The sequence below is a fragment of the Equus przewalskii genome, chromosome 3 (assembly GCF_037783145.1).
Source record: "Equus przewalskii isolate Varuska chromosome 3, EquPr2, whole genome shotgun sequence".
In the NCBI taxonomy this organism is placed as follows: Eukaryota; Metazoa; Chordata; class Mammalia; order Perissodactyla; family Equidae; genus Equus; species Equus przewalskii.
Window position 1 is genome coordinate 23,771,239 of NC_091833.1, and position 25,694 is coordinate 23,796,932.

Genomic DNA, 25,694 nt, shown 5'->3' on the forward strand with positions numbered 1-25,694 from the left:
CATCTTAGTGGGTGTGAAATGCTTCTTCTGCATTTCTATGAGAACAAGGACTCTGTCTGTCTTGCTCATCACTGTATCCCAGAACCTAGTGCAGTGCCCCACTCTTATGAGACATTCATGTTTTGTTCAACACTAAAAAAGTGTTGAATGAATAGTTAAATCAAAAGCTATTACATGGTTACAATACTATTGTGTATTTATCTCACCAACAGAAATCTCTCAAGAGAGCTAGCATCCTTTTTTCTGTACAGTACTGAACTACCCCTCTTCTGTTACCATCGTCTCTCTTTAGGGAGGTCATTGGGTTAAATGTAAGCTTTCTTGTTTTTCTTCAGATCACTCATTTGGATCTTAGATGTGCACAAATTCCTCATTTAGCCACTAAAGATAATTTCTTGGGTATTGGAACACTTTGTTTTTTCCTATGTTCATTTCTCACACTGAACGCTCAGCTCCTGTCTGCAGGGCCTTTTGCTCACCCCCAAGCACTCCATGCTTGCAAATAGCTTTCCTCCTGTTTCTTTCCAAGTGAGTCACACTGGGACAATCAATACCTATGACAGACTAGCCCTCCCTTTTTGGTTTTCTCTTAGTATTTCTCTATACCCTGTTTTGACTTTTTGATTAGGAAGTAGCTGGGGACATTTAGAATAAGGAAGTCAGGCCAGAGGCTGGGTGATGCTCATAGCCAGCCCTCAGCACTTGAAAAATAGTTGTTGAATGAATGAATGTGAATGTTAGACAGACATATTGCAAAATTCAGCCTTGGTCAACAAACATTTATTGAGTACCTCCTGTGTCCCAGGCCCTGTGGTGCATACCAGAATAAAAAGTAAACAAAACGGGACTCGCCTTGGACTTAGGAAGTTTCTAAAATCACTAGTTCTAGCTACATTATTTCATTTTCATATCTCTATCTTTTCACTTTTTATCCAATACCTAATGACTTTCAGGATCACATTTTAGCTAAGGAATCTACCCGTTTGCTTAACCCCAAAATAGGAAGTTCTAATCTACTGTCAGCAGAATTCCGAGTCACAAGTGCCCTAGTGCGCTGTTTACCCGCAAACAGCCAAAAATCCTCCCAATGCTAAACTAGCTTCCCGATTTTAGGCATCCTCGGATGGGGAATCTCCGAAAGAACGGACAGCACGTCCACCAGAGGGTGCTGTGGGGGCAAATTTGTGCTGGGAGGGGAGACTGACCAATGACCCTCAGAGCCAGGTAGGCGTCTTGAGTAATTTTCATTCTTCCTTGGGTTTCCTTCCCACCCCCTGGAATCATCGTCACCCCTCCCCCCACAGGTGGTTCCCCCTGAATAATTAGCCACTTTTGGGGACTTAAAGAGTGCTTGCTTTGAAAAGACGCCTTGCCTCCGTTCCTGACGCCCTGTGGCTCCAGCCACTCAGGTCACAGACCGGTCGGGGTTGGGTGGGTGGGGACCTCCCCGGCCTACAGCTGCCGGGCTCCGCAGGGGCCGCCAAGGGTTAACCCGGCGGGGGGGGGAGGGGGAGGGGGCGCGGGCCGCGCCTGCGCTCTGCCGCCCTCCATTGTCTCCACGGCGGCGAGGAGCGCCGGCGAGCGCAGCCCGGGACCGAGCGGGCGGGCGGCGCGGCTGGCGGGGCCGGCGGCGGCCGGAGTGAGAGCGCGACGCGACGCGACCGCGGCTTCCCGAGCTCCGCCTGGCCGCCCAGCGCCGCAGCCCGCCCGAGGCCTGGAGGGGTCCGGGCCGCCGTCCATGGTCGCGGCGTCCTGAGGCGGGGGACGCGCCCGGCGCCCCCAGCCCTCCGCCGCCTCCTCCTGCCGGGCGGGCGGCCTCCTCTGGCGCCTCCCCGCGCCCGCCCGCCCGCTCGCCCGCCGCCTCCCTCCCTCCTTCCCTGCGGCTCGGCCGGCTTTCGGGAGCCCGGGGGCGGCCTGTGGCGCGCCGAGCCCGCGCCGGACTGCGCCTCTTTGGACCTTGAGGGGAAACATGCGTTTGGCTTGGATCGTTTTAAATTCTTAGTTTGGGATCCCCGCCCGCCTGCCTCTTCCGCCCGGCGGGTTTTCTTTTCTTTTTTCTTTTTTTTTTTCCCCTTTTTTCCCTCCCGATCTCCTTTTTGACTCCCTCCCCCTTTATGCTCGCCCAACCCTCCCCCCGCTGCTGAGAAGTGGGGGAGGGTCTCGGCCTCCAGGTTCCCGCCCTACCGGGGCCCGGGCGAGCATGGGGGGCAAGCAGAGCACGGCGGCCCGCTCACGGGGCCCCTTCCCGGGGGTCTCCACTGATGACAGCGCCGTGCCCCCGCCGGGAGGGGCGCCCCACTTTGGGCACTACCGGGCCGGCGGCGGGGCCATGGGGCTGCGCAGCCGCTCGGTCAGCTCGGTGGCGGGCATGGGCATGGACCCCAGCACGGCCGGGGGGGTGTCCTTTGGCCTCTACACCCCCGCCTCCCGGGGGACCGGCGACTCCGAGAGGGCGCCCGGCGGCGGAGGGTCCGCGTCCGACTCCACCTATGCCCATGGCAATGGTTACCAGGAGACGGGCGGCGGTCACCATAGAGACGGGATGCTGTACCTGGGCTCCCGAGCCTCGCTGGCGGATGCTCTACCTCTGCACATCGCACCCAGGTGGTTCAGCTCGCACAGTGGTGAGTCCGCGGGTGGTGGAGGCCTCGGAGGGTGGAGTGCAAGGGAGGGCGCGCCGCGGCGCCCCAAACCTTCGCGCGCTTGCGAAGGTTTGGATGTAGAGCGCACGACCTGGATCTATCTGTCTTCCCTTTGGTTTCCAAAGCCAAGGGATGAATGGGATACCTACTCTCTAGAAAAGATGCTTTCTGCCAGGCTGCGGAGCCGGGCGTTTTAGGACTTCAAGCGTTGGTTCACTTGTGGATGGGCAGAGTGAAACCTGCCAATTGAAGTCCCATCCGTTGGCATCACCATCCTCAGAGGAGAGGTCTTGTGTGGCTTATAGCAAGTCGGCCTCAGTGCTTCCATTCTGTCACTGCAGCATTGTGCCCTCCTCACCGTTAACGGAGAGAGGGGGATCCAGTCTGACCAAGCCCATCTCCCAAACAAAGAGTGTGGAAAGAAATAAAATTGGGGGCGTGTGGTGTTTGGATTAGGGCTCTCACCCTTTCTGGGAGAGGGGGATGCCCAGTTTTGCCACCCTGCTGGAGATCGGTTTGAATTGTCTAAAATGGAGCAGGCTGCTGGCATAGACAGGTGTGGCCTGCTGAATGGAGGGCCCAGCCCGGGAACCTCCCTTGGAGGCTTTGCAGGATGAGGGTTCTGGTCGCTCGTGCTGCATGCAGTAGGCTTGGCTCAATGACTGTCACATCCCTCCATCTTTTTTCTTCCTCTCCTTGCTAAGTGGTTGGTCTTTCTGTAATCTGCATCTTTTTGCAATGGAGAGGTGGGATTTTGTCGCCGGGCTCTTGGCACATGATAGGGGAAGAGGAGGATTCAAAGAATCTGGATGAATTCATTTTGTGAACTTCTGGTGACAGGCCAGTGAAAAGCTGGAGGAGGATTTCCCAGGCTCTGGCAGGGCAGAAAAGGCGCTGGCAAGAGCTTCTGGAGGAAAACAGGTCTGTCTGCTCAGCTAACATGCGAAGCCAGGTTAGGCTTCTAGAAAACTGGTCAAAAGGGGTGTGGGGCCGCTATTTGCTAATTGGCAAGTTGCAGTGAAGAAGTTAACATATTCGGACTCCTTTGGGAGAGCTGAGAAAATTTAGGTATTGTGTGGAAGAAAGATTGCTTTATGGAGGATTTATCGATTGGGTCACTGTTCTAGCTATTGTGAAATAGAGTAGACCTTTTTGGCTCTCTTTTTTATTTCTGGAAATAGTCTGGATTTTTTTTTCCAAACTTTTCTCAAACTGTAAACTTTAATTTGTGAAATATTTTTTGGGGGAAATAGTGATTAATTTAGGGTAACACTTGAAAGTAGTTTTTGAATTGCTAGGATGGTATTTTAATCTCTGAATAGACCTCTGGATATCGTTGGAGCTTCTCTGACCTGCATCAAACTCTGCCCTGAATGAGATGCAAGGCATGACTGCTTTTGGCACTTTTAGCTATTTGATCAGCTTTAGGCATCTTGAAATTAATAATCTTTCTCATGAAATTTGATCCAGAAAGACTCAGTTGTGTTTGTGAGATGACTGGTTAAGTTTTTAAAAGAACTGTCATTAGTCTCTGATTTTAAACTGAAAGGCACTATAAGAAGCTTCTCTAAAATCACAGTTAGAATTTTGTGTGCTGCAAAACAAATGTAACCTTAAAGATGCTGGTCTGGGGAAGCAGTTCTCTTTTTGCTAAAATTTCTTGTCTGCCTCTTACTAGAAACTTCTTTTTCCTTATTTTACCACCGGGTTCCATGCTGGAGTTATAAGCTTACAGTTAGAGTCCCAAATTACAGACTCCTCAGCTGTGAAACCTTAGTTTAATTTTTTTTCATCCAGTTCTGGTGAGTATAGGAAGAGCCACTGAACCATGGGAATACAGGAAAAGGGGGGGCTGGTATTAATATTTTTGGTAATACATTCTTTTGTGTGTGTGTGAGGAAGACTGGCCCTCGGCTAACATCTGTGCCAGTCTTCCTCTCTTTTACGTGGGATGCCACGCAGCATGGCTTGATGAGTGGTGCTAGGTCCATGCCTGGGGTTCCGAACCTGTGAACCCCGGGCCACTGAAGCGGAGTACGCGAACTTAACCACTAAGCTACCGGGTTGGCCCTGGGTATTATATTCTTTATAGGCCCATCCTGTCCTTTCTGCAAGACATCGAACGTGCCTGGCCCTGCCCACTCAGTGCCCCCACAAATTTCCAAATGCTCTGCGGCGTGGCGAGGATGTCACCCTGACTGAGAACCACTGTTTTAGGGATTCGTTCTTTTGTTCAAATAAAGTATTTTTTCCTATGCAGTTCATTTGAGATGAACCTTTGTATTTCCACTCTTCCTTCTCACCTTCTGGAACAGGCCATGGGATCTTCCTTCCAGGACATCCCTTTCCTCTCTAGTTCATTGCTGTCGGAAGAGAAGCTTGTTTCTATTTTGAAGCCTTTCAGTAAGATCTGAGCAGTTTTTGTTTTTGTGTCTTAAGAGTAGAAGGGTAAGGATTTCGATGCACAATTGACTAGATGCCTGGAAGTTGATGTGATGCATTTGCTTGTGTTTTCAAGGTGCTTTTGGAACTCTTCATGGGCACTGAAAACAGTTGTCGGTCAAATAAGTGGGGGAGTTCAGTGTGTGCGAGTCTTCCTCAAAGGGAGTGAACTGATGTTGTGTCAGGAGGTAGAATACTGGGGTCCTAGCTCTTTCTCTGAGTAGCTGTGACCTTGGGCAAGACACATCACCTCTCTTGAGCCTCGTCTTTGTTATTTTTAAAATAGACGTGGTAATCCTTGCAGCCAGACTGTAAAGGTCATCCCCCAAATCCTGTGAAGATACACAGTAGTCACATTTGTCTTCTCTCAGTTCCTACACTTCCCCAGGCTATGACCCTTACAGGCCCTGTTCCCTATGCCTGGAATGCTTTCCCTTCCATTCTGTACGTGGATAACTCTTTCTAATTTCTTAGAGCTCAACTTAAATTTCTTCTCAGAGACCACTCTTAAAAGTTGGCTCCCTCCTGTTAATCTCTCCAGTCACTCACCTGTTACCTTAATAGCACTTAACACACTGTATATTTTACTTATTTGTTTACTTTTTCTGTTTAATTTGACTAAATTTTGAGCTCCATGAGAGCAGAACTGTGCCTCTTGATGACTATTATAACTCCTGCACTGTGTGTGCCTGGCACAAATACTTGTTGAGTGAATGAATTTGAGTGCCTTGTGTCCATCATCTCATTTAATAATCACTATAACTCTGTAAGGTAAGACTATTTTTATTCCATTTTATGGATGAGGAAACTGAGGTTTAGGGGGAGGTTAAGGGACCTGCCCAAGGTCAGATAGCTAATAGGTAGTGGAGCTGGGATTGGAATGCACATCTGCCACTTTCAGAACTGGGGCCCTTAACCATTACGCTCTACTGCCTCTCACCCTAAAACATAAGGAAGCTGGGTAGTGTACTGGAGATTGCACTGGCCAGCGAGTCAGAGGGCTGGGCTCATCTCCTGGTTGGGCTGCTAATTAACCGCCTGACTTGTGACTTTGAGCAAGTGAGTCATTTAGCCTCAGAGTCACCATTTCTTCACCTGTAAGATGGAGATAATACCTGTCCTGCTTACCTTGCAGGGTCGTTGCTGTGAAGGTCTCATGAGATAGTGCTTAGAAAAGCCAAATAACATACAGATGGAAAGTGGTCTTCCTATAGGGGCACTTCTGTGGTTCTCTGCCTTCTTTCATCTCCTCAGAATTTGCTAGGCAGAGAGATTTAGAACTGTGTGAACTGTTTCCCCAAAATGGCAGCCAGTGTTCTCTACTGAAGTCTGACCTACGTTGACAGGCCGTTCATATTAATGAATGCTATTGAGAAGAGCTGCTTTGTAGGATCAGAGTTAAGAGTCCCTTCCTTTCCACATTAAAATGTAAGTTTTGCTGTAAGGTGTTTAACTCCTAATGATTGTCTGGGTGGTATTCTGGAAGTCTGGTCATTCTTTTGTAGTAGTCCTGTTTATCTCAGAATATGGATTTCTAGATGTGGGGGGAAAAACAGGACCCACCATGTTGCCTGTTTTCTGGGTCCTACTATAAAATGGTGGTCATTGAGGGTTTCACTCCACCTTCTTGAGTCATATGTATATATACACGTGCATATTTAGAAAAATCTAAACCATTCTCTGTTGTTACCAGCCATAACTGGGGTTGATAGAAGGTGACTTGTGATCTGTCTTTGAACATGCTAGCAGGGTAACTCAAGGGTTCTATTTTGCTGCTACTCTACAGTTCTCGAGTGACTTAATTTTCTCTATCCTTAAATAATTAGGGAGAGTTGCCCATTCCATTGGAGTGCATCAGAAAGCCTCTTAGAGCCTCACCATAGGTGTGCTAGAGGTAATGGTCCTTTACATGGTTTCTGGGGAAGGAAAAGCATTCTGTGGTCCCCAAAGAGCATGCTGGGTCCCCTGCCCTGCAGAAGTTCTATTCTTACTGAAGAGGTTTTATTAAAGCAGAGTTTTTAGTTCTCTATTACCATGAGGGCTTATTTTCTGTAAAATAAAAGAAGTTCCCTTGAGAAGATAATTTCTTTTTTTTTTTTTAAGATTTCATTTTTTCTTTTTCTTCCCAAAGCCCTCCGGTACATAGTTGTGTATTTTTAGTTGTGGGTCCTTCTAGTTGTGGCATGTGGGATGCCATCTCAGCATGGCTTGATGAGTGGTGCCATGTTTGTCCCCAGGATTTGAACTGGCGAAACCCTGGGCTGCTGAAGCAGAGCACGTGAACTTAACCATTCGTCAACGGGAAGATAATTTCTTGAAGGTCACAGTTAACTCTTCCTCATTGGTGTTTGAAAGGTGTTGCAAGAAATGGTGGTTTCATTCTTAAAGTGTTTGTTTTATGGGATGTGTACATTTTGCTATTAAAGACACACCCTAAATATGTCACAAGGAGTAGTTTCAGCCAGGCCACTCTTAACCAAAGAAATGCGACTCTAGTTGCTTTTGGGGAAAGGAACATGCTTTGTATTTTACAAATGTGATATTCAACCCAAGCTTATTGGGCACTAACATTTTAATAAACCCAATTATAAAACTGAACTTCAATTTTGACAGTTTCAAAATTGAAGAAAATCTTCATAGGGAAGTGGTGGTAACTTACATGGGCTATTGGTCGTGCTTTTACTAACCCTTAAATAGGGATATTTTTAATGACAGTGGGTCACTGAGGTTCAGGTACTAGAATTTTGAAGTTAGCCCCAAACCTAAATCTTAATCCCAGTCTTTTAGAATGATGGATGAGTATAAATGTCCATCTGTTTATTTTGCAAGCTTTGTCATAGCCTGGTCTGGATCAAATGGTTCCTAGTGATTACTGTGGGTCTAGGCTTGAGTATGAGAAGAGACTTCTCAGATCTGGCAGTTTTCGCTTCTGAATCTTATTGTTTCATAAGGGTGTGCATTTAGTCTTGAATCCAACAGTTGGGTTCCGAATTTTCTTTTTTGAGATTGGCACCTGAGCTAACATCTGTTGCCAATCTTTTTTTTTTTCCATTCTTCTTCTCCCCAAAGACCCCCTGTATATAGTTGTGTATTCTAGTTGTGAGTGCCTCTGGTTGTGCTGTGTGGGACACCGCCTCAGCATGGCCTGGTGAGCGGTGCCATGTCCATGCCCAGGATCCACACCAGTGAAACCCTGGGCCACCAAAGCAGAGTGCGTGAACTTAACCACTGGGCAGCCGGCCCCTGGATTTTGAATTTTGATGTGCTAAATGGATGAGGGGTGAGTTGTGGGTATGAATGAATAACCTGTAGACCAACCATTAAGTGTGAATGAAGTAGATGACCATAATCTTAAAGCAGCAGCTGGGGTCGTTTCTAGACTGATGAGACTGTGTCCTTGAGCTCTCCCTGGAATTATTAGAAGTGAGAATTAGCCTTCCTCTGTTGGGAATAAAGAGGAAGGAGAATTCACTGGGTCCCTATAAACACCAAGTTGCAGGAGGCATAGTAGAATATATAGTGCAGTTTTGGATCTGTAACAAGAAGGAGACAGATACAAACAAGAGCTCTCCTGATTTCTGTGAATGGTTCAAAGGGTTTTCAAACTTGACTTTGCCCAGTATTCTCTAGGGAACTCGTTCACGGTGCGATAACTGGACCTCACTCGCAGAATTCAGGAGAGCTAAGGAGAGACCTAAGAATCTGAATTTGTAACAAATGATTCTGAAAATGTAGTCAGAAGCCCATCTGTATCTGACACTCAACTCTACCATGGATTTAGCTTTTCTCTCCCCAAACAGAAAGAACTCTGAATGCTTTTTTGGTGCATTCATTAGCATTATTTTCAATAATACTGAACTAGTCAGATATTTCCTAAGCAGGATCCATACACATCTTCTTTTCAGTTGTTCCCAGAGGGTAGATTCACCCAGTAGGAGCGTTGTTCATTATTTGATGATTTTCTTTTACATGGGACTAAGCATTTTCTCCCACAAATATGCCTGAACCAGTCTGCCTTGGTCCCTGAGAATTGAAGTTGCTCCTAACAGAAGGTGGCTGTGGCAGTGTCCCCTTCCCTTCGGTGCTTGTCTTCCCCCTGATTTTTCTTCTAAGGCACAGCAGCCTTTGGATACTTGTGCTACAGAAGGGCTTACTGAGTTATATCCTCTTTTATATATCCTCAGCCAGCAGCTAGACAAGTCAAGATCTTAGGATGAATCCAGACCTTAAATGGACAGAATACCTATTTTTTCTTTTCTCTTACTGACCCAAAACCGTGAGACTTTTTGTGCGTGTGTGGAGATCTGTTAAGCTAAGACATTCATTTATTCAGCTGGTGGTTGAGTGCTTCCAGTATACTAGGACCTGTGCTAGGTGCTGGGAATATATATTTATTATATAAGGGTGATCGACTTTGTTCTTTCTAGGAATCTTTGAGTCCGCACTCCTTAAGAGAGAGTCTGAATATAGCAGCTTGTGGAAGATTTTACCTTCTTCATCAGTTCCTCTGTTGAATAAACAAACAAATTGAGGGTTTTGTTCAGGAGGCTGCTACACAGATGATATTTCCTCTCTACTCTTTACTCACGCTATCCATTGTTCCCTAAACCTTGTTTCTGGGCTGGGGCAGGTGATCTTTTCTTTGTGGTTCCAGTAAAGTGTCTACTAAGAAATTCCTCATATGTCCCAACACAGGTGGACCTCTGTCTTCTCAATGAGAATATCAGAAGAAAAACTGTTTCAAACTCTTCATGTGTTTCTTTGACTTCAGTATCTTTGTCATCCCTGTAGCCACTTTTCTTTCTGGTCGTTGAACACTGTTTTCTAGAAGCATGGTCCTCCACTTTTGTAATCCATCTCTGTAAAGTTTATCCCAAGCCACAAATGTCCATAAGGAAATATAGGAACAGTTTTCCTCCTTGGTCTTGTAAGTGTATTTCTCTGAGTTCCACAACACTGACACTTTAGTGCTATTGTAAGTAATTTTTAAAGCCTTGTTTATGATAGCCAACACTGGTGATTGACATGTTATTCCTCCCTGCAATAGTTACTAAGTCTCTGTTATTTTTGAGTATTTTTTGCTCAGAGTAAAGAGTTTAAAAGAATGCTCCATGCTGACAGGCTTTATGTGGACTTTGGCTCTAAGGTGATACCTTAATTTCTGAAGATAATTTTTGGAGAAACCTCACCTTACATTTAGGAATATGTGATGGTCTTGATCTTAATGAATTAGACTTGTCATAGCATAGCTCCAGCTCTGTTATTGGTCTTACCTTTAGCCCTCTAAAAAGTATAATTGAATAAGCCATGCTTCACAAAGAGTTCTGAAATTAGTCACCTCTGTACTCTACAGTATCTTTTAAGGTCAAAGTTGGATTGTTAGCATGTGAGAGAAACTTAAATCTGGAGCCACCCAGATGATCTGGGACAGAAGTAGGAGGAGAACCTGAGACCCTGGATTCCAGCCAGCTTGGTCATTTTGCCCATATTTCTCAACTCTTTAGAGATCTTTTCATTTGTTTCCCTCTCAAATAACCTTTTTCCCTGCTGAGAAGGCACTTGTCCTTAAAGATAGCTATTAGTAATCTTTTATCCTGATGCCTGCTTAAGTACTCTGGGAATCCTACATGGATTTGAGGGAGCCCTTGGGATTCCAACCTAAGCCAATGAAGTACTTGGTCTACCATAAATACAGATTAGTTTTCTGTAGTATTGTTCTTTTCTATTTAGATCATTTAGACTTTTTTTTTCCCCCCCAAAGATTGGCACCTGGGCTAACAACTGTTGCCAATCTTTTTTTTTTCCTGCTTTATCTCCCCCCGCCCCCCCCCCCCCCCCCCCGCTGCCGCCGTACACAGTTGTATATCTTAGTTGCACGTCCTTCTAGTTGTGGGATGTGGGACGCCGCCTCAACGTGGCCTGACGAGCAGTGCCATGTGGGCGCCCAGGATCCGAACCCTGGGCCGCCGCAGCAGAACGTGGGAACTTAACCACTCGGCCACTGAGCTAGCCCCCATTTAGACTTTTAATGGTCTCTAAGATATAGTACCACCTAAGTCAGTTTTTAAAAAAAACTTTTTGATAACACTGCCCACTACTGTAACAAGCATCACCAAATGTCCATGTATGTACACCATGTCTTATCAGATTTCCTCAATCCTAGTCAGATATGGCTGAAACATCCATGCCATTGCTGCCAGTTGTCTTGGAGAACTATGGCAAGTCGTAAGACCTGCAATAAGGGCTGGCTTGTATGCTAGCCACCTTCCATCTTAATATCTGACGAGCCCAGTCATGTTGGCTGTGTTTATTTTATCCATTTCCTGCCTCCTCTCAGCCTAGAAGCGAAGTGCAGCATAAAAAGGTAGTGAATCTAAGCATCTCCAGTATTTTAAGGTATAGGAATCTCCTATGAAGTGGCAAACCTTTGAGAAATAGTATTATGAGCTGTTCTGTTTTTGCTGTGGCTTTGGAAAACCTTTGGATTCTTCTACTGAAAATTTGTTTGAAAAAAAAAATCTTTTTAATGAAACAGTGTGAGTCACAAAGCAGCCACTCCTTCTCATAATAGCATTTCTCACCAGGGGAATTTTTGGTAGCTGTTGAGGGAGGGATTTGAGTAGGTTGTGGATGATGAATCCCTTGGTGGAACATAACCAAAAGCTGCCATATCAGAACTCTGGTGCTTTCCATGCTGACAGCGAGCCCTGAATTCAAAGTGCAGGACAGCAGAATAGAATGAGGAGGCTTGTGCTCGGTAAATTGCCTCAGTAGCATGACCAATGAGATTGGAGTTTGAACATTCAAACTCAGTTCATTATAGCACTCTTGTGGTATAAAAGGATCATGAAACCGAGGCTTTGGGTCAGAGAGCCTGAGGCCATTTGCAGGAAGAGCATCATGCTTCTGGATTAAGGGGGCTGTGGACTTAATGATGAGACTTTAAGAGTCATGAGTATGCCTCCTTTTTCCATATTGTGAAATGGTGGCTTGGTGCTTGGCACTGATCATGGGACTACTTGACACAGAGAGGATTCATACAAGGTCATCTGTGCTCTTGAGATTTTAGGTCTAATAAGACACTTAGAATGACACCCAAAGTGAACACATCACCCAGTCAGTCTCTTTGTAGTATGGTGAAAGGGAAAGAAAGGGAAATGCGAGAGATACTAAGAGTTTAGAACAAACCAGGATTAGGATATCAGCATCCAAAATGCCTATGCTCAACCTCTCTGCCTGCCCAAACCTGAGTTTTAACTGTTTCCAACTTCAGCGACTTAGAATTCTTCTTCGGTCCTCGTGTCTGAACTACCATCTTATGTAAGCCACAGACAGGGGAAAGTCTGAAAGGTTATTACAACTGTGTTAAGATTTGCTTTCCTTCGGAAAGTCATAGCTGTCTCCACTCCGTGTTTTCCTGGCTTTGTACTTTTCTTCAAAGCCTCTTACCAGTTCCAAGTCTCCAGAGCTCAGTGAAGGCGAACAGGAAGCCAGCGTTTGATGCCTGAAAGCCAGCAGTAACTAATAGAGAAAAGGAACAAGCACGGATGTTCTAGGAGAGGGGATTCTGGGCCTTGAAGGTGTCAGGTCTATAGGATTATAGCTACATCCTTTAAAGATAACCAGCTCCTTCAAACAAGGAAAAGGCAATAAAGAGGAACCTCTGTTCTGAGATGACTAATTTTTCTTAGGTTGTATAGTGGAGGCTCAACATTTTTAATTGATGGCATAGTTACAAAGTATCTTTTGCTTAGGAGTTCAAAACTCATAAGGAAAAAGTGATTATCAGTTTTGTAAAATAGCAGGAGTTACTTCCATCTCTCTCTTTTCCGTAAGGGTCCTCAGGGTATGTCTTGTCATGGGATCCAGGCTGGAGCCTGACTCTTCCTTTTCCTGTCTGTTCAGTCTTATTAGATCAACTCTAAAGTTTCAGTCCTGTGATGGCAAAATGGAAAAGTCACAGGGGTTTGTGCTATTTCAATTTTGGTTTCACTTGCACATTTCAGGAAGTCATTAGTGGTGTGACCCTGAATAGGAGCTCTGGTCTCTTGGAATCTTTTTAAAAAATGAACTATTTTAGTCATTCAAAAGAGGTAATGTATTTACCTACCAAGCAGATTAATAAATAAAACATTGCAGATATAATTGTAAGTACCCCACCCAATTCCCATTTTTTTCCTTACCTCTCCAAAGGTAACCACTGCCCTGACTCTCCTGTTTGTTATCCTACATATGTTCATACTCTTACTGCATGTTTCTGTTCAAAACAGTATTCATTTAATTTATATAAACTTTATCATAATGTCTCTATCCTTTCATATCTATATCTGTATATGGATTTGAGATCTATAGGTCTGTTGTACTACTTATTGCTTTAACACATTCGTATTCACTGCTGTACTCTATTGTATGAATATATCACAAATATCACCATTTAATGATCCATTCATTTATCAATAGATATTAAAGCTATTTTCAGTTGCTTCGAGAGTGTTTTTCTGTTTCCTTATGTACTTGAATGAGAGTTTTTCTAGGGTACATTCTTAGTCATGAAATAGCTGGGTCATAGGGCATATATGTCTTCAACTCTTAATTGAATATTGCCCAGTAGATCTCGAATGTGTTGTACCAAATTACACTCTCAAAATAGCATATTTTCACTTGGACCATGTCCTTGCCAAAACTTGATATTGTCATAATATTTGGCTAGCTCTGGTGGGTGTGAAATGGTATATCACTGTGATTTTCTTATTTATATATTTGATAATGTACATATAATTAATATGATTAATATTGTATATTTAATCATATTTCTTCTGTGAAATGCTTGTTCATGTCTTTTACCCATGTTTACATTGGATGGCTCGTCCTTTTCTTACTTGTTTGTCTAAATTTGTGTTTTTGTTTCATTTTGTTTCCAGATAGTAATTCTTTGTCATCATATGTAATGCAGATGTATTTCTCCCAGTTTGTGATTTATCTCTTTGTGATTTCTTACAGTTAACTTAATTTTAATGTAATTGAATATTCCAGTGTTTTCCCTATGGCTTGTGTATTTTGTGTCTTAAGAAAGATTTTCTTTCCCTGAGATCATAAAGATATCTTATATTTTCTTCTAAAAGTTTTAAAATCTTGCCTTTCATATTTAAGTCCTTAATCTGTGGAGAGTTAAATTGTTTGAGTGAGGTAAGATAAGGATGTATTTTCCTTTTTCCGTATGAATAACCAGCTCTCCCAGCAGCAAGTGAGGAATGGTGGTCTTTTCCTACTGATTTGCAAAACCACCTCTGTCATATGTCAAGTTTCCTTCCAGGCATAGATTTGTTCCTGGGCTTTTTGTTCTGGTCCATTGGTCAATTTGTCTATCCTTGTGCTAGTACTTTCTTAATTACTGTAGGTTTGTCTTGCTGTGTGGAAGGGCAAATCCTTTCATCTAGTTATTCTTTCTGAAAGCTGTATTGTCTAAATGAAGCTTTCTAGGAGACAAATAAGGGAATTCAGATAGAATCAACAAAATGAAGTACAAAGTACCAGGAACTGCTCTGTTTATAGCTGATATTCTTAATGACAGGACATCTGGCAGACTGACCCTGATGGGCAGTTTCAGATTTTTTCCCCTACTATATTGCACAAACAATAATGTTTCTCTATGTCTTTGTATTGCAAATAGCAGAAGAAATAGTTCTGTATGTTACAGAAAACAACAATAAAAACAACTGGTTAGCTATTTTGGACACTTTTTGCTTCCAAATAAATTTTAGAAGCAGCTTTGTCAACTTCTGTGGGGTAAAAAACTGTTAGGATATTTATTACATTGAGTTTATCAATTGCCATCTTTATAAAATTGATGATGGGAATGGACTTAGCTGTAAGAACAGAATTTTTTTTTACATTTTTTTAAAACTTTGAAATAATTTCAGACTTACAGAAAAGTTGCAACATTTGTACAAATAAATATTACTTTTCCATCACCCAAAATTGTCATGTGTTACAAGAAAGACATAAATAGTTGAGTGTCCCTTAAGTTCTTGACTGCAAAGCCGCTTAAGGACTTAATAGTGAATGAAGCTTTTCAAGTCTGAGGAATCTGCATTGACCTGCTCCTGGGAAGGAGAAAGCCACATGATCTTAAAAGTGACATGGTGTCTGAGGGGTGGCTGGGCCTAATACTGAGATCTCCTTTCATCAGAATTGGTCTGTATCATTATGTGAACTGAAGTAGATCCAGTCCTAACCTCTGCTCCTAAGGTTTGTGCTTTGGTCCCATCTATTGAAAGAAGGGCTTCTTGCCGTTCAGTTGAGGGTCTTCTCAGACAACTGTAGCCTGGAGAGTTCAGGTCAAGTCTGCCTCAGTATGACATGAGAATGTCTTCTGGAGGCGTGGCTCTATTGAGCCAGAGGTACTTTCATGAGCGGAATGGGACACCCTGTCTTTGGAGAAGCAGTGTGGGGTAGTGGTTAAGGTTGCAGGCTTGGAGCCAGACTGCCTTAGATTTGAATCCCAGTGTTGCTGATTTTTAGTTTTAGAACCTTGGGCAAGTGACTTAACCTTGTGCCTTAATGTCTTTACTTCTTAAGTGAGGCTAATAATAATGATGTCTATCATATGGGACTATTGTATGAATTAAACGAGTTTATAGGCATATCTACATCACCCAGCAAATAGGAAGTGATCAGTAAAAGTAACCTTTTATTATTATTTAATGTCTTTGGATAAAACTTTATAAATTTTTAAAGATCTTGAATCCCTTTTGTTAGATTTGTCACTAGGTACCTTATAGGTTTTTGTTTATTACTGTAAATAGCTTTAAAATTTTTTTATAATTGTTTCAGGTTTCTTGTATATTCAGCAGCATGTTGAACTCTTTTGCTCTAATAGTTTTAATGGGAAACATCTACAGAGAAAATCCAAGAGAATCACGTCTGCAAATAATGACTATTTTGTTTCTTTTCTAATCCTCTTACTTGTCACTTCTCTTTATTATTTAAGATTGCTGGTCAATTGCTCCAGTAAAAAGTTTATTTGAATCTATATTCATGGGCATCTTTTTTTCCTCCTATTAAAGTGAGTGCTTCTTGCATTGGAAGCATTGCATATATTTTTGGTAGACATCCTTTATTCTCTTCTATTCTTAATTTGTTAAATTAAGTATCACAAATGGCTATTTTATCATATTTTCCCCTTGCATTTATCCAGATAGTCTTTCTCCTTTCATTTGTTAATGAAGTGAATTATATTAATAGGTTTATGTAATGTTAAACTACCTTATATTATTGAAATAAACCCTATTTGGTTGTGATTTATTCTTTTTTATGCATTGCTAGATTTAATATGTTATTCTATTTGGGATTTCTGCATATATGTTATGAAGTTTCACTCATAATTTTGTTTTTATACTGTCTTTCTTTTCTTGTTACTAAGGTTAATGTAGCCTTTTAAAAGGCGTGTAGGAATATATGTTCATTCTTTTCTGGAAGAGTTTGCATGAAGGGGTATTACAGTTCTGGCTGCAAACAGGTGGCACACTCAGCAAGGTAATTAAATCAAATTTAATTGAAGAGACAGTTTGCAAAGGTGTGGGCAGGATTAAAAGAGCTAACAGTGGATGGGTGGAGCGCCCAGAGACTGGCCACAGTGGGAAGCTGTTACCACTCCTAGATCTGAAATGTACGGGGAGGGAGCCATTATCAAACCTGGTGAGAACTGTAGCCCTAGGAGAGATGTCCCACAGAACTGTGGACTTACATGGGAGAATGAAACTGCTGCCATACCATGGCAAGGCACAGAGAGAGCCAGGTAGTAAGTACCCCAACATCTATCATCTTGTCCTCTGGTCTCCTGCTGTTGCTTCCCATTGGCCAAACCCAACAGAAATTTAGGAAGCAAGGGCACCTTGTCCAGACTTGTTAGCCTTGTGGAGTACAGAACAGAGAAGAAGTGGATCTGGAGGAAAGAAATAGAGACAAAGGAAATATCTGTACTTTGAATGCTTGGTAGAACTTGCATGTAAAATTGTCCCGTAAAACTATATGGGTCTAGGACTTTTTTTGGTGAGTAGGTTTTTATCTAATGATTCAAGTTCTTCGATGTTATTGGTCTGCTTAGGTTTTCTGTTCTTGTGTCTGTTTTGATAAGGCATATATTTCAAGGCAATCACTGTGTCTATCTTTATATTATGTCCCCTATTTTGTTCCTAATATTATTTGTATGTTTTCTTTTTATTGTTAGTCTTGTAAGAGCTCTATTTTGTTAGTTTATTTTCAAAGGACCAGCTTTTGATTTTGTTAATTGCCTTTTTTCTCCTCTATTTCTTTTTTTTTTTTTAAAGATTTAATTTTTTTTAAATTTTTCCCTTTTTTCCCCAAAGCCCTCTGGTACATAGTTGTATATTTTTAGTTGTGGGTCCTTCTAGTTGTGGCATGTGGGATGCTGCCTCAGCATGGCTTGGTGAGTGGTGCCGTGTCTGCACCCAGGACCTGAACCAGCAAAACCCTGGGCCGCCGAAGTAGAGCATGAGGATGTAACTACTTGGCCACGGGGTCGGCCCCTCTCCTCTATTTCATTGCTTTCTGCTCCTAACTGTATTTATCTTTCCTTCTGCTTTCTTTGAGCTTACTCTGTTTGTGTTTTTCTAACGTCTTGAGTTGGACGCTATGCTCATTCACTTTTCAATCTCCTTTTCTAATATGGGCATTTATGCTCTAGAATTTTCCTTTGAGCACTTCTTTCACTGGATCCCATGATTTTTGATCTATAGTGTTTTCTTTGTCATTCAGTTCTATCGTTTTCTAATTTCTAGTATTTCTTTGACTCATGAGCTATTTACAAGTATATTTTAAATTTTTCAAACATTTTTTAAGTTGGCCTCTAACTTAATTACAGTGTAGTCACAGAGCAGTCTATATGATATTGATTGATTGTTTTTTATTGATACTTGATTTCTGGATGCTTCATGGTTAGTTTCCATAAATATTTCATTTCATGCTTAAGAAGATTGGATGCTAATTTTCGTTGGGTGAGATTTGATTCTGTATATCCTTAGATCAAGTTTATCAGTTGTCTTGTTCAAATCTTTCATATCTTATTAAATTTTGGTGTTCCTGATCTACCAATTTAACTATGTTAAAGTCTCTCTATGACTGAGGGTTTACCAACTTCTCTTTATAATTTTGTCAAATTTTGCTGTATATAATTTGAAGTTCTCTTAAGTGCATAGTTGTTTAGAATTGTTTATATCTTCCTGGAGAAATGGTTTTGTAGAGAGCATCCATATCCCTTTATAATACTTTTCCCCCTTGGTCTATTTTGTTTGGTGTTAATGACAGCTTTCTTTTTGTAAATATTTGCATGGTATCTTTTATGGTCCTTTTACTTTCAATCTAATGTCTTAGATGTGTCTCCTGTAAATGACACATAGTTGGCTTTTTTTCCAACCTAATCTGAGACTCTCTTTTAATTGGCAAGTTTAATCCATTTAGAAAGTATCTTGATTACAATTATATGTTATTTTAATATCTTATTAAATATATTGTTGTTTAATATCTTGTCTTGTGCTTTTTACCATGTCTTTTGTTTGCATTTTCCTCCTTTCCTGCCTTCTATTACATAGCTTAGTTTTTTCTTTATCCCACATCTTCATCCTTATCTCCCTCCACTCACCACTATCTGTAAGCTTTCTGTTCTTTTAGAGGCTATTCTTAAGTTTTTGGCCTGCATACTGGAATAAAATCTAAAGTTAAATCAGTATCTGTCCTCTCTTCCCAAATAATATAAGAACCTACAATTTGTCTTACACACTGTTGTGGTTCAGTGTTGTAATTCCACTTTGTTTTTATCTTCTAGAATTGTTGCTCTTCTTACTTGATAAAGTCTGTTTGTTTGGATTCACCCACCTGCTTACCAGATTCTTTGCCTACTATTCCTTCTTTCATCATCCTTCTTCATTCTGAGTTAAATTTATTTTTTCAAAGGTAGACTTTTTTCAATATCTTCAGTATTTTTTTCAGGTAAAATTTTTTGAATGAGAGTCTATTAATGGTAAACTCTTTTTTTACTTTCCTAAAAGTGTTTCTATTTGCCATAACCATTGAATGATGATTTAGCTGGATATAAAAATCTGGGTTGGCAGTTATTGGATGATGTTATTCCATTTCTTTATCTTCTGGCTTCTGATGTTGCAATTGAGAAGTCTGCTTCTCAACTCTTAGAGTTAATCTGTTTTTTTTTTTTTCCTCTTAGCTGCTTTTTTATCTTCTCTTTGCTTGTGGTCTGCAAATTTACTGTCATGTGTTCAGGATTTGATTTATTTTTATTTACTCTGCTTGCTATTTGTCCTTGAATCTGTGGTTTCATATCTTTTAAAGCATCTGAGAAATTCTCAGCCATTTATCTCTTCAAATTTTGCCTTTCTTTCATTCTCTCCTGTCTTTCCTTTTGGAAATCCTGGAAGTCATACTGGACCTTCTTCTGTCCTTCATGTTTCTTAAACTCTTTCATATTTTGCAACTCTTTATCTCTGTATGCTGCACTCTGGATTATTTCTTATCTCCACATTTTGTACACTAATTCTTTCTTCACCTACTTTTTTAACCCATCCATTGAGTTTTATGTTTCATCAAACTACATTTTAAATTCCTTGGAATAGCTTGTTTACTTATTGCCTTCAATTGTATAAAAACAAACAAAAATGAGTAAATCCCCCTATTTCCTTGGTTCTAGTTTTTCTAATTGGGAAAGTAAGTTGGGTTGGCTAACTGCTTTCTCTTCTCATCCTGCTCAAAAATTCCGTAAAGCCATATCACTGGCATTATACTGTTGAGCAAACAAGCACTATGAACAGGGAGGCAGGAAGCTGGAAGCCCATCATCATTTTGTTCCCTACTCCCAGCGGAAGAGCAGCTCCTGAGTCATGTTGGGAGTACATTTCAGCACTGTACCTCTTGGGGGCTCACAGCTGTGGCAGGGATCTATTTGTATGACAACACAAGGCTTAACTCTTCCGCTATACTCAGGATATGCAAAGGGAACTCAGGATAAACTTTTAGAGCTTTCCATTTTCTTGGGAGGCTGGATTTATTCTCTTTCTTCTTCTAGACAGCACTGTCCAACACAGTAGCCACTAGCCACATGTGGCTATTTAAATTACAATTACTTAAAATTTAAAGTTTAGTTTCTGAGTCACACTAGTCACATTTCAAGTGCTCAATAGCCACAAATTGCTGGTGACTGCTATAATTGAACAGCATAGATAGAGACCATTTCCATCATTGCAGAAAGCTCTATTGGACAATGCTGTTCTGAACTCATCTACAGTATTCTTACAGTAGATAGAGAGTTGGTAAACATGTAGTTTCAGAAAAAGGGTCAAGTGAACCTGTTGATACCCAGAATTTAGAAGACTCTCTTTAGAGTTAGCGCTATTCTGTACCATCTATATGTAAGAAGGTTTCAGGGAGGTTGTTGCCTTCTAAGAATGATTGATGGGATGAAATGGTGAATCCAAGCCTACTTGTCTTACCTATAATTTGATACCATGGGAACAGAGAAAGCCAGGTAAGTAGAAAGGTGAACGAACCCCTGATGTTGAATAAACCTTGAGGCACATGGAGAAAAATTACTGCATGGGTATATTGATTTTATGCAGTTGTGATTAAACTGAGAATAGGGAGGATGGGTTTGTTAGGTGGCTGGAGAACATCAGCCCAAGGTCTTACTACTTGAAATTTGAGTTAGGGTGGAAATTCCTTGTAATAAGATCATCTTTCTCCACCCCCTTAAATTGCCATCTCATTCTCCTTTGAGTTGCTGTAGAACTGTTAAAGATTCTCGAAGAGAGCACCCTCCTTCCCCCTCCCCCACATACACATGCCCACACCTTCTTCGAATATAACAACATTTCACAGTGACTGGACTCCAAATAGACCAAAAATAAGAACAATGTGGGTCACACCAGTGCTGGCCCCAGCAGGCCATGCAGAGAGGTAAGAGCCATTGACCCCAACCTTGTTCTTTGCCACAGCAGACATACTAAAACTTACTTCACTGTTTATTAGGGAGCTCTACATGGACTCAGAATCCTTCTCAACACAGGTCTCCAGGTGCCTGACCCATACTAACTAGCTGGAGTTGTCATGTGAGACGAACCCTGTTTACTGTCCTTTGCTAGGGATTTGAGGCTTGGAGCTTACTATCAGAGAAGGGACATTGTTCTTGTTGGTTGTAGAGTATTTATTATGAGCCACAAGTGTTAGCTGAGAAAGTTTTTTTACAAAAGTCTGTCTTGAGGGGCCGGCCCGGTTGTGCAGCGGTTAAGTTCACATGTTCTGCTTCTCGGCAGCCCGGGGTTCACCGGTTTGGATCCCGGGTGTGGACATGGCACCGCTTGGCAAAAACCATCCTGTGGCAGGTGTCCCACGTGTAAAGTAGAGGAAGATGGGCATGGATGTTAGCTCAGGGCCAGTCTTCCTCAGCAAAAAGAGGCAGATTGGCAGTAGTTAGCTCAGGGCTAATCTGCATCAGGAAAAAAAAAAGTCTATCTTGAGTATTTATGGCCCATAGTACAGAGCAGGTACCTAAATAAAAGTTGTTCAGTGAAGATATACCTGAAAAAGGATGGTAATTTTAAGGGTAAAGATAAAGGCAATTTGTATTGGAAAAGGGTTTGATACTTAGTTTATTTTGGTGATTTTTATAGGGTTGGCAAAGGTAGCTTGGAGTTGACTTTCTGGAAGAAATTAATCTGAAAGAAAAAAGATAGGGGTGGCCTCATGGCCGAGTGGTTAAGTTTGCATGCTCCGCTTTGGCGGCCTGGGGTTGCGCCAGTTCAGGTCCTGGCTGCGGACATGGCACCGCTCCTCAAGCCACATTTAGGCAGCATCTCACATGCCACAACTAGGACCCACAACTAAAACATACAACTATGTACTGGGGAGCTTTGGGGAGAAAGAAAAAAGAAAAAGAAAAAAGATAGCTTATAAGATGACCAAGAGGGGTTTAGAAAGAAATCAGAGGCAGCATTTGTAGAAGGAAGAGAAAGAAGTCATGAAAGAAAAAAATGCCCTACAGCAGGTGAAGGAATTGGAAAGGATGAACTATTAGGCTCTCTGTAGAAACAGAAAAGTTAACAGACTTTTGTGGTTTCTAAAACAGCAGTTTTTGTTTTGTTAAGCAAATCTGGAAGCTTGAGTTCTTCCTGTCTTTTTTTCCTGATCACAAAAATAATCAGAATATTCATTGTAAAGGTTTCAAACATTAACGTAGAAAGCGAAAGTTCCCCATGTTCCCTGGGGTATGTTTTCTCCAGATTTTGCCCCTGTGGATGAATGGATATGTATAAAACAGTGGAAATCATGTTGTGTTTATATTGTTTCACAACTTCTGATTTTTATTTAATGCCTTCTTCATTGTTCCATGCCATTCCATGTGCATTTGTGGATTTTACTTTGTTTTGTCTTCCTCTCTATTGTAATTTCCAGAAACCTGTTGTACTTGAAAGTAGAATCTATTCACAGCAAATCCCTCCCCCGTCCTCAGTCATTGTGTCCATTTGGGTGAAGTCATGATATGTAATAGGTTGTTGCCCAAGAAGTTTGCCCAGAAATACTTTTATTCTTTTACTTCTTTGCTAGAGAGATCATATCTACTATTTGGTCAGAATTTCTCTGTGGGTTGTTAGCAGAATACCACAAGGAAAGATCACTTAGCCCATCCTACACATTACTATACCTTTAGTTTGTTCTCAACAGAGCAATTAAATTATAAACTAGAAAGAGCCCAGAGCTTTCTCATTTTTCCTTCTTCCTTCCTTCCTCTCTCTCTCTTTCTTTCTTTCTCTCTCTCTCTTTTTTTTTTAAAGATTGGCACCTGAGCTAACAACTGTTGCCAACAATCTTCCTTTTTTTTTTTCCCCGCTTTTTCTCCCTTAATCCTCCCCAGTGCATAGTTATATATCTTAGTTGTGGGTCCTTCTAGTTGTGGCATGTAGAACGCTGCCTCAAGCTGGCCTGATGAGCTCTGCCATGTCCATGCCCAGGATCCGAGCCAGGGAACCCTGGGCCGCCCAAGTGGAGCACACGAATTTAACCACTCGGCCACAGGGCCGGCCCCTCTTTCTTTCTCTCTCTCTCTCTTTCTTTTTTTCTTTTTCTTTCCTTTTTGAGGAAGATTAGCCCTCAGCTAACTCCTGCCACCAATCTTCCTCTTTTTGCTGAGGAAGAGTGGCCCTGAGCTAACATCTGTGCCCATCTTCCTCTACTTTATATGTGGGGCACCTGCCACAGCATGGCTTGACAAGCAGTGTGTAGGTCCGCACCCAGGATCCAAACCGGTGAACCCCGGGCTGCCGAAGCAGAACATATGAACTTAAGCACTAGCGCCACCAGGCTGGCCCCTCATTTTTCTTTCTGATGGGTAGTTTGCTTCTTCCAACAGCTAGACTTAGAGCATAAGAAATTTTTATCTTGGATCCACAATCTGAGCCACTCTATAAGAAAACACCAAGTAGGGGTAGGGGTGGAGACATTTCAAGCCAGGCCTGTAAGAGGCGGCTGATCATGTGGCTCTGCGCTCATTTGGGTCTTTTGCTTCCTTGGGGTGCTGCAAATAGAGACTGTCCAGCAGGCAGCATAGCATGCTGCTGGGGCCTGTGGCTATCCACCAGGACCTGGACACCTGTCTAGGGTTATATCTCACAGAGGAATCTCACGTGGGCTCCGTTCCAACAGCCCCACTGTCTGAGTAGCTGTCAGATGACAAGCAGGCAAGTGTCTGATTCTCCTCCCTCCTCCAGTGACCTTAGAGTAATAAAATTACCAAATAACCAAGCAGAGTAAAAACTCTGATCTGTTCCTAAATAGGCATGTGAAATATTCCCAAATAAGAGAAAGTACCCTTTCCTAAGGTGTTTTTTAAAGATGTTGCTATTCCATGTGACTGTCTGTCTGAAGCCAGCTGTGTGGGCGAGAAGTAAAGATACCAGCCTAGAACCTGGGAATTGAGTTTAGGATGAAGTTGAACCCATTACCCAACTGCAAGGTCAGTGTTGATAGAGTTCCTGTGAGCTCACAGCCCCTTTGGATGGCACATGTCATTTCTCCCATGCCCCCAGAAAGTAGAGAAACAGGAGCAGAGTGGGAAAAGTACTTGGAAAAATTCTCTAATGACTTGAGCTTCAGCCAGGCTTAATACTTGAGTCTTTGAACTCTTCCCTACTGAGACTGTTGCTTTTATTTATTTATTTAGTTAGTTAGTTATTTTTTTGCTAAGGAAGATTGTCACTGAGCTAACATCTATGCAGTCTTCCTCTATTTTGTGTGTGGGTTGCTGCCACAGCATGGCTTGATGAGCAGTGCATAGGTCTGCGCCTGGAATCTGAACCCACGAACCCCAGCCACTGAAGTGGAGTGTGCAAATTCAACCACTATGCCACCAGGCTGGCCCCAACTGTTGCTTTTATAACAGTCTGCTTTTGTTGGTTATTGCATCTTTTAAAAATGAGAAACATGCCCAATCTTAGCAAACAGTAGTATGTAATAACGGTATTATTAACAGCAGACATTTATTGCTTACTAAGTATGAAACACAACTGTAAATGCTGCTCATATATTACCTCTTTCAATCCTCACCCTGTGAGGTGGCTACTCTTATCATCCCCATTTTACAAACAAGGAATCTGAGTGCCAGCAGTTAGGGAATTCATCCAGTGTCCCACAGCTAGAAACTGATGTGGCTCTAATAAATGGTATCTGATATGTTATTAAATTGCAATCAGTTTGGCCATCAAAAATTAAATTGTGGGAATCTTTTTCAGTTCTGTGTCCTTTCTGCCACTTAGGAGCCTATAGCATCCTTTGTAGTTTCATAAAATGGTGGATAAATAAAACAGATTTCCTTACCTTGTCAACCGTAAGAGTAAGAGTTGCCACCCATGACTGCATTTTTCTGCTCCTTATCATAACATCAGTCCTCTGAACAATCTTTGACTCCAATTGAACCTGCAGTCCATTGACCGTATTTCCTTCTCTCTGCCCCTCACCCCCTCATGCCCTTACTTTCCTCCTTAAATAACTTGAAATCCAAGGTTGGTCATTATAGTTACTGCCTCGTGTAATGCACTGAGTCAGTCCCCTTCCCCTCTTTGTTTTGTCACATTTGCTTGGCTAAACCACAGTTCTAGTTAAATCCAAATCTCTGCCTGCTCTGCCTGTACTCCTGGGCCGGATGGAACACCAAGCATGTTCTCTGGCTTCACTTCATTCATTCTCCAACCCTCCTAGAGAACTATTCCATACCTTCTCTCCTCAAAAACTCCCTTCTCAGCCTTTGCTGATGACCTTACTTCCTATTTTCCCAGGAAAAGTTATTGGCATTTACCACCCTATCTATCCACCTACTTACATCTCTGCCATTTTCCCCTTTCCTTTATCTGGTAGGTCTGAGCTGTCCGTGCTCCCAGCAAGGGCCAAGGCCTCAGTTTGTACACTAGGTTTCATTCCTACAGCTGAGTGGAGAGCGTCGCTCCAGCCTTCCTCCTCTCTCTCTCTCCCCTCAGTGTTGCTTCCCTAATGGCACATTCCTATCAGCATACAAACTGTTGGTGTTTCTTCCATCTT

The 25,694-nt window shown here is 42.2% G+C and overlaps 1 protein-coding gene across 4 annotated transcripts in view; it reads left to right on the forward strand.

Annotated features, from left to right (window-relative positions):
* The first annotated feature begins 1,583 nt into the window (after positions 1-1,583).
* Positions 1,584-25,694, forward strand: part of ZNRF1 (zinc and ring finger 1) — a 97,087-nt gene continuing 72,976 nt past the window's right edge. For 2 of the 4 annotated variants that reach the window (XM_008523429.2, XM_070613886.1), the window contains exon 1: positions 1,622-2,624. In XM_008523429.2, coding sequence (XP_008521651.1) covers positions 2,201-2,624 — 424 coding nt within the window. In that variant the 5' untranslated portion in view covers positions 1,622-2,200. Of the gene's footprint in view, positions 2,625-25,694 lie in introns of all 4 variants that reach the window. The other 2 variants (XR_545379.2, XM_008523426.2) reach the window with 2 other exon arrangements.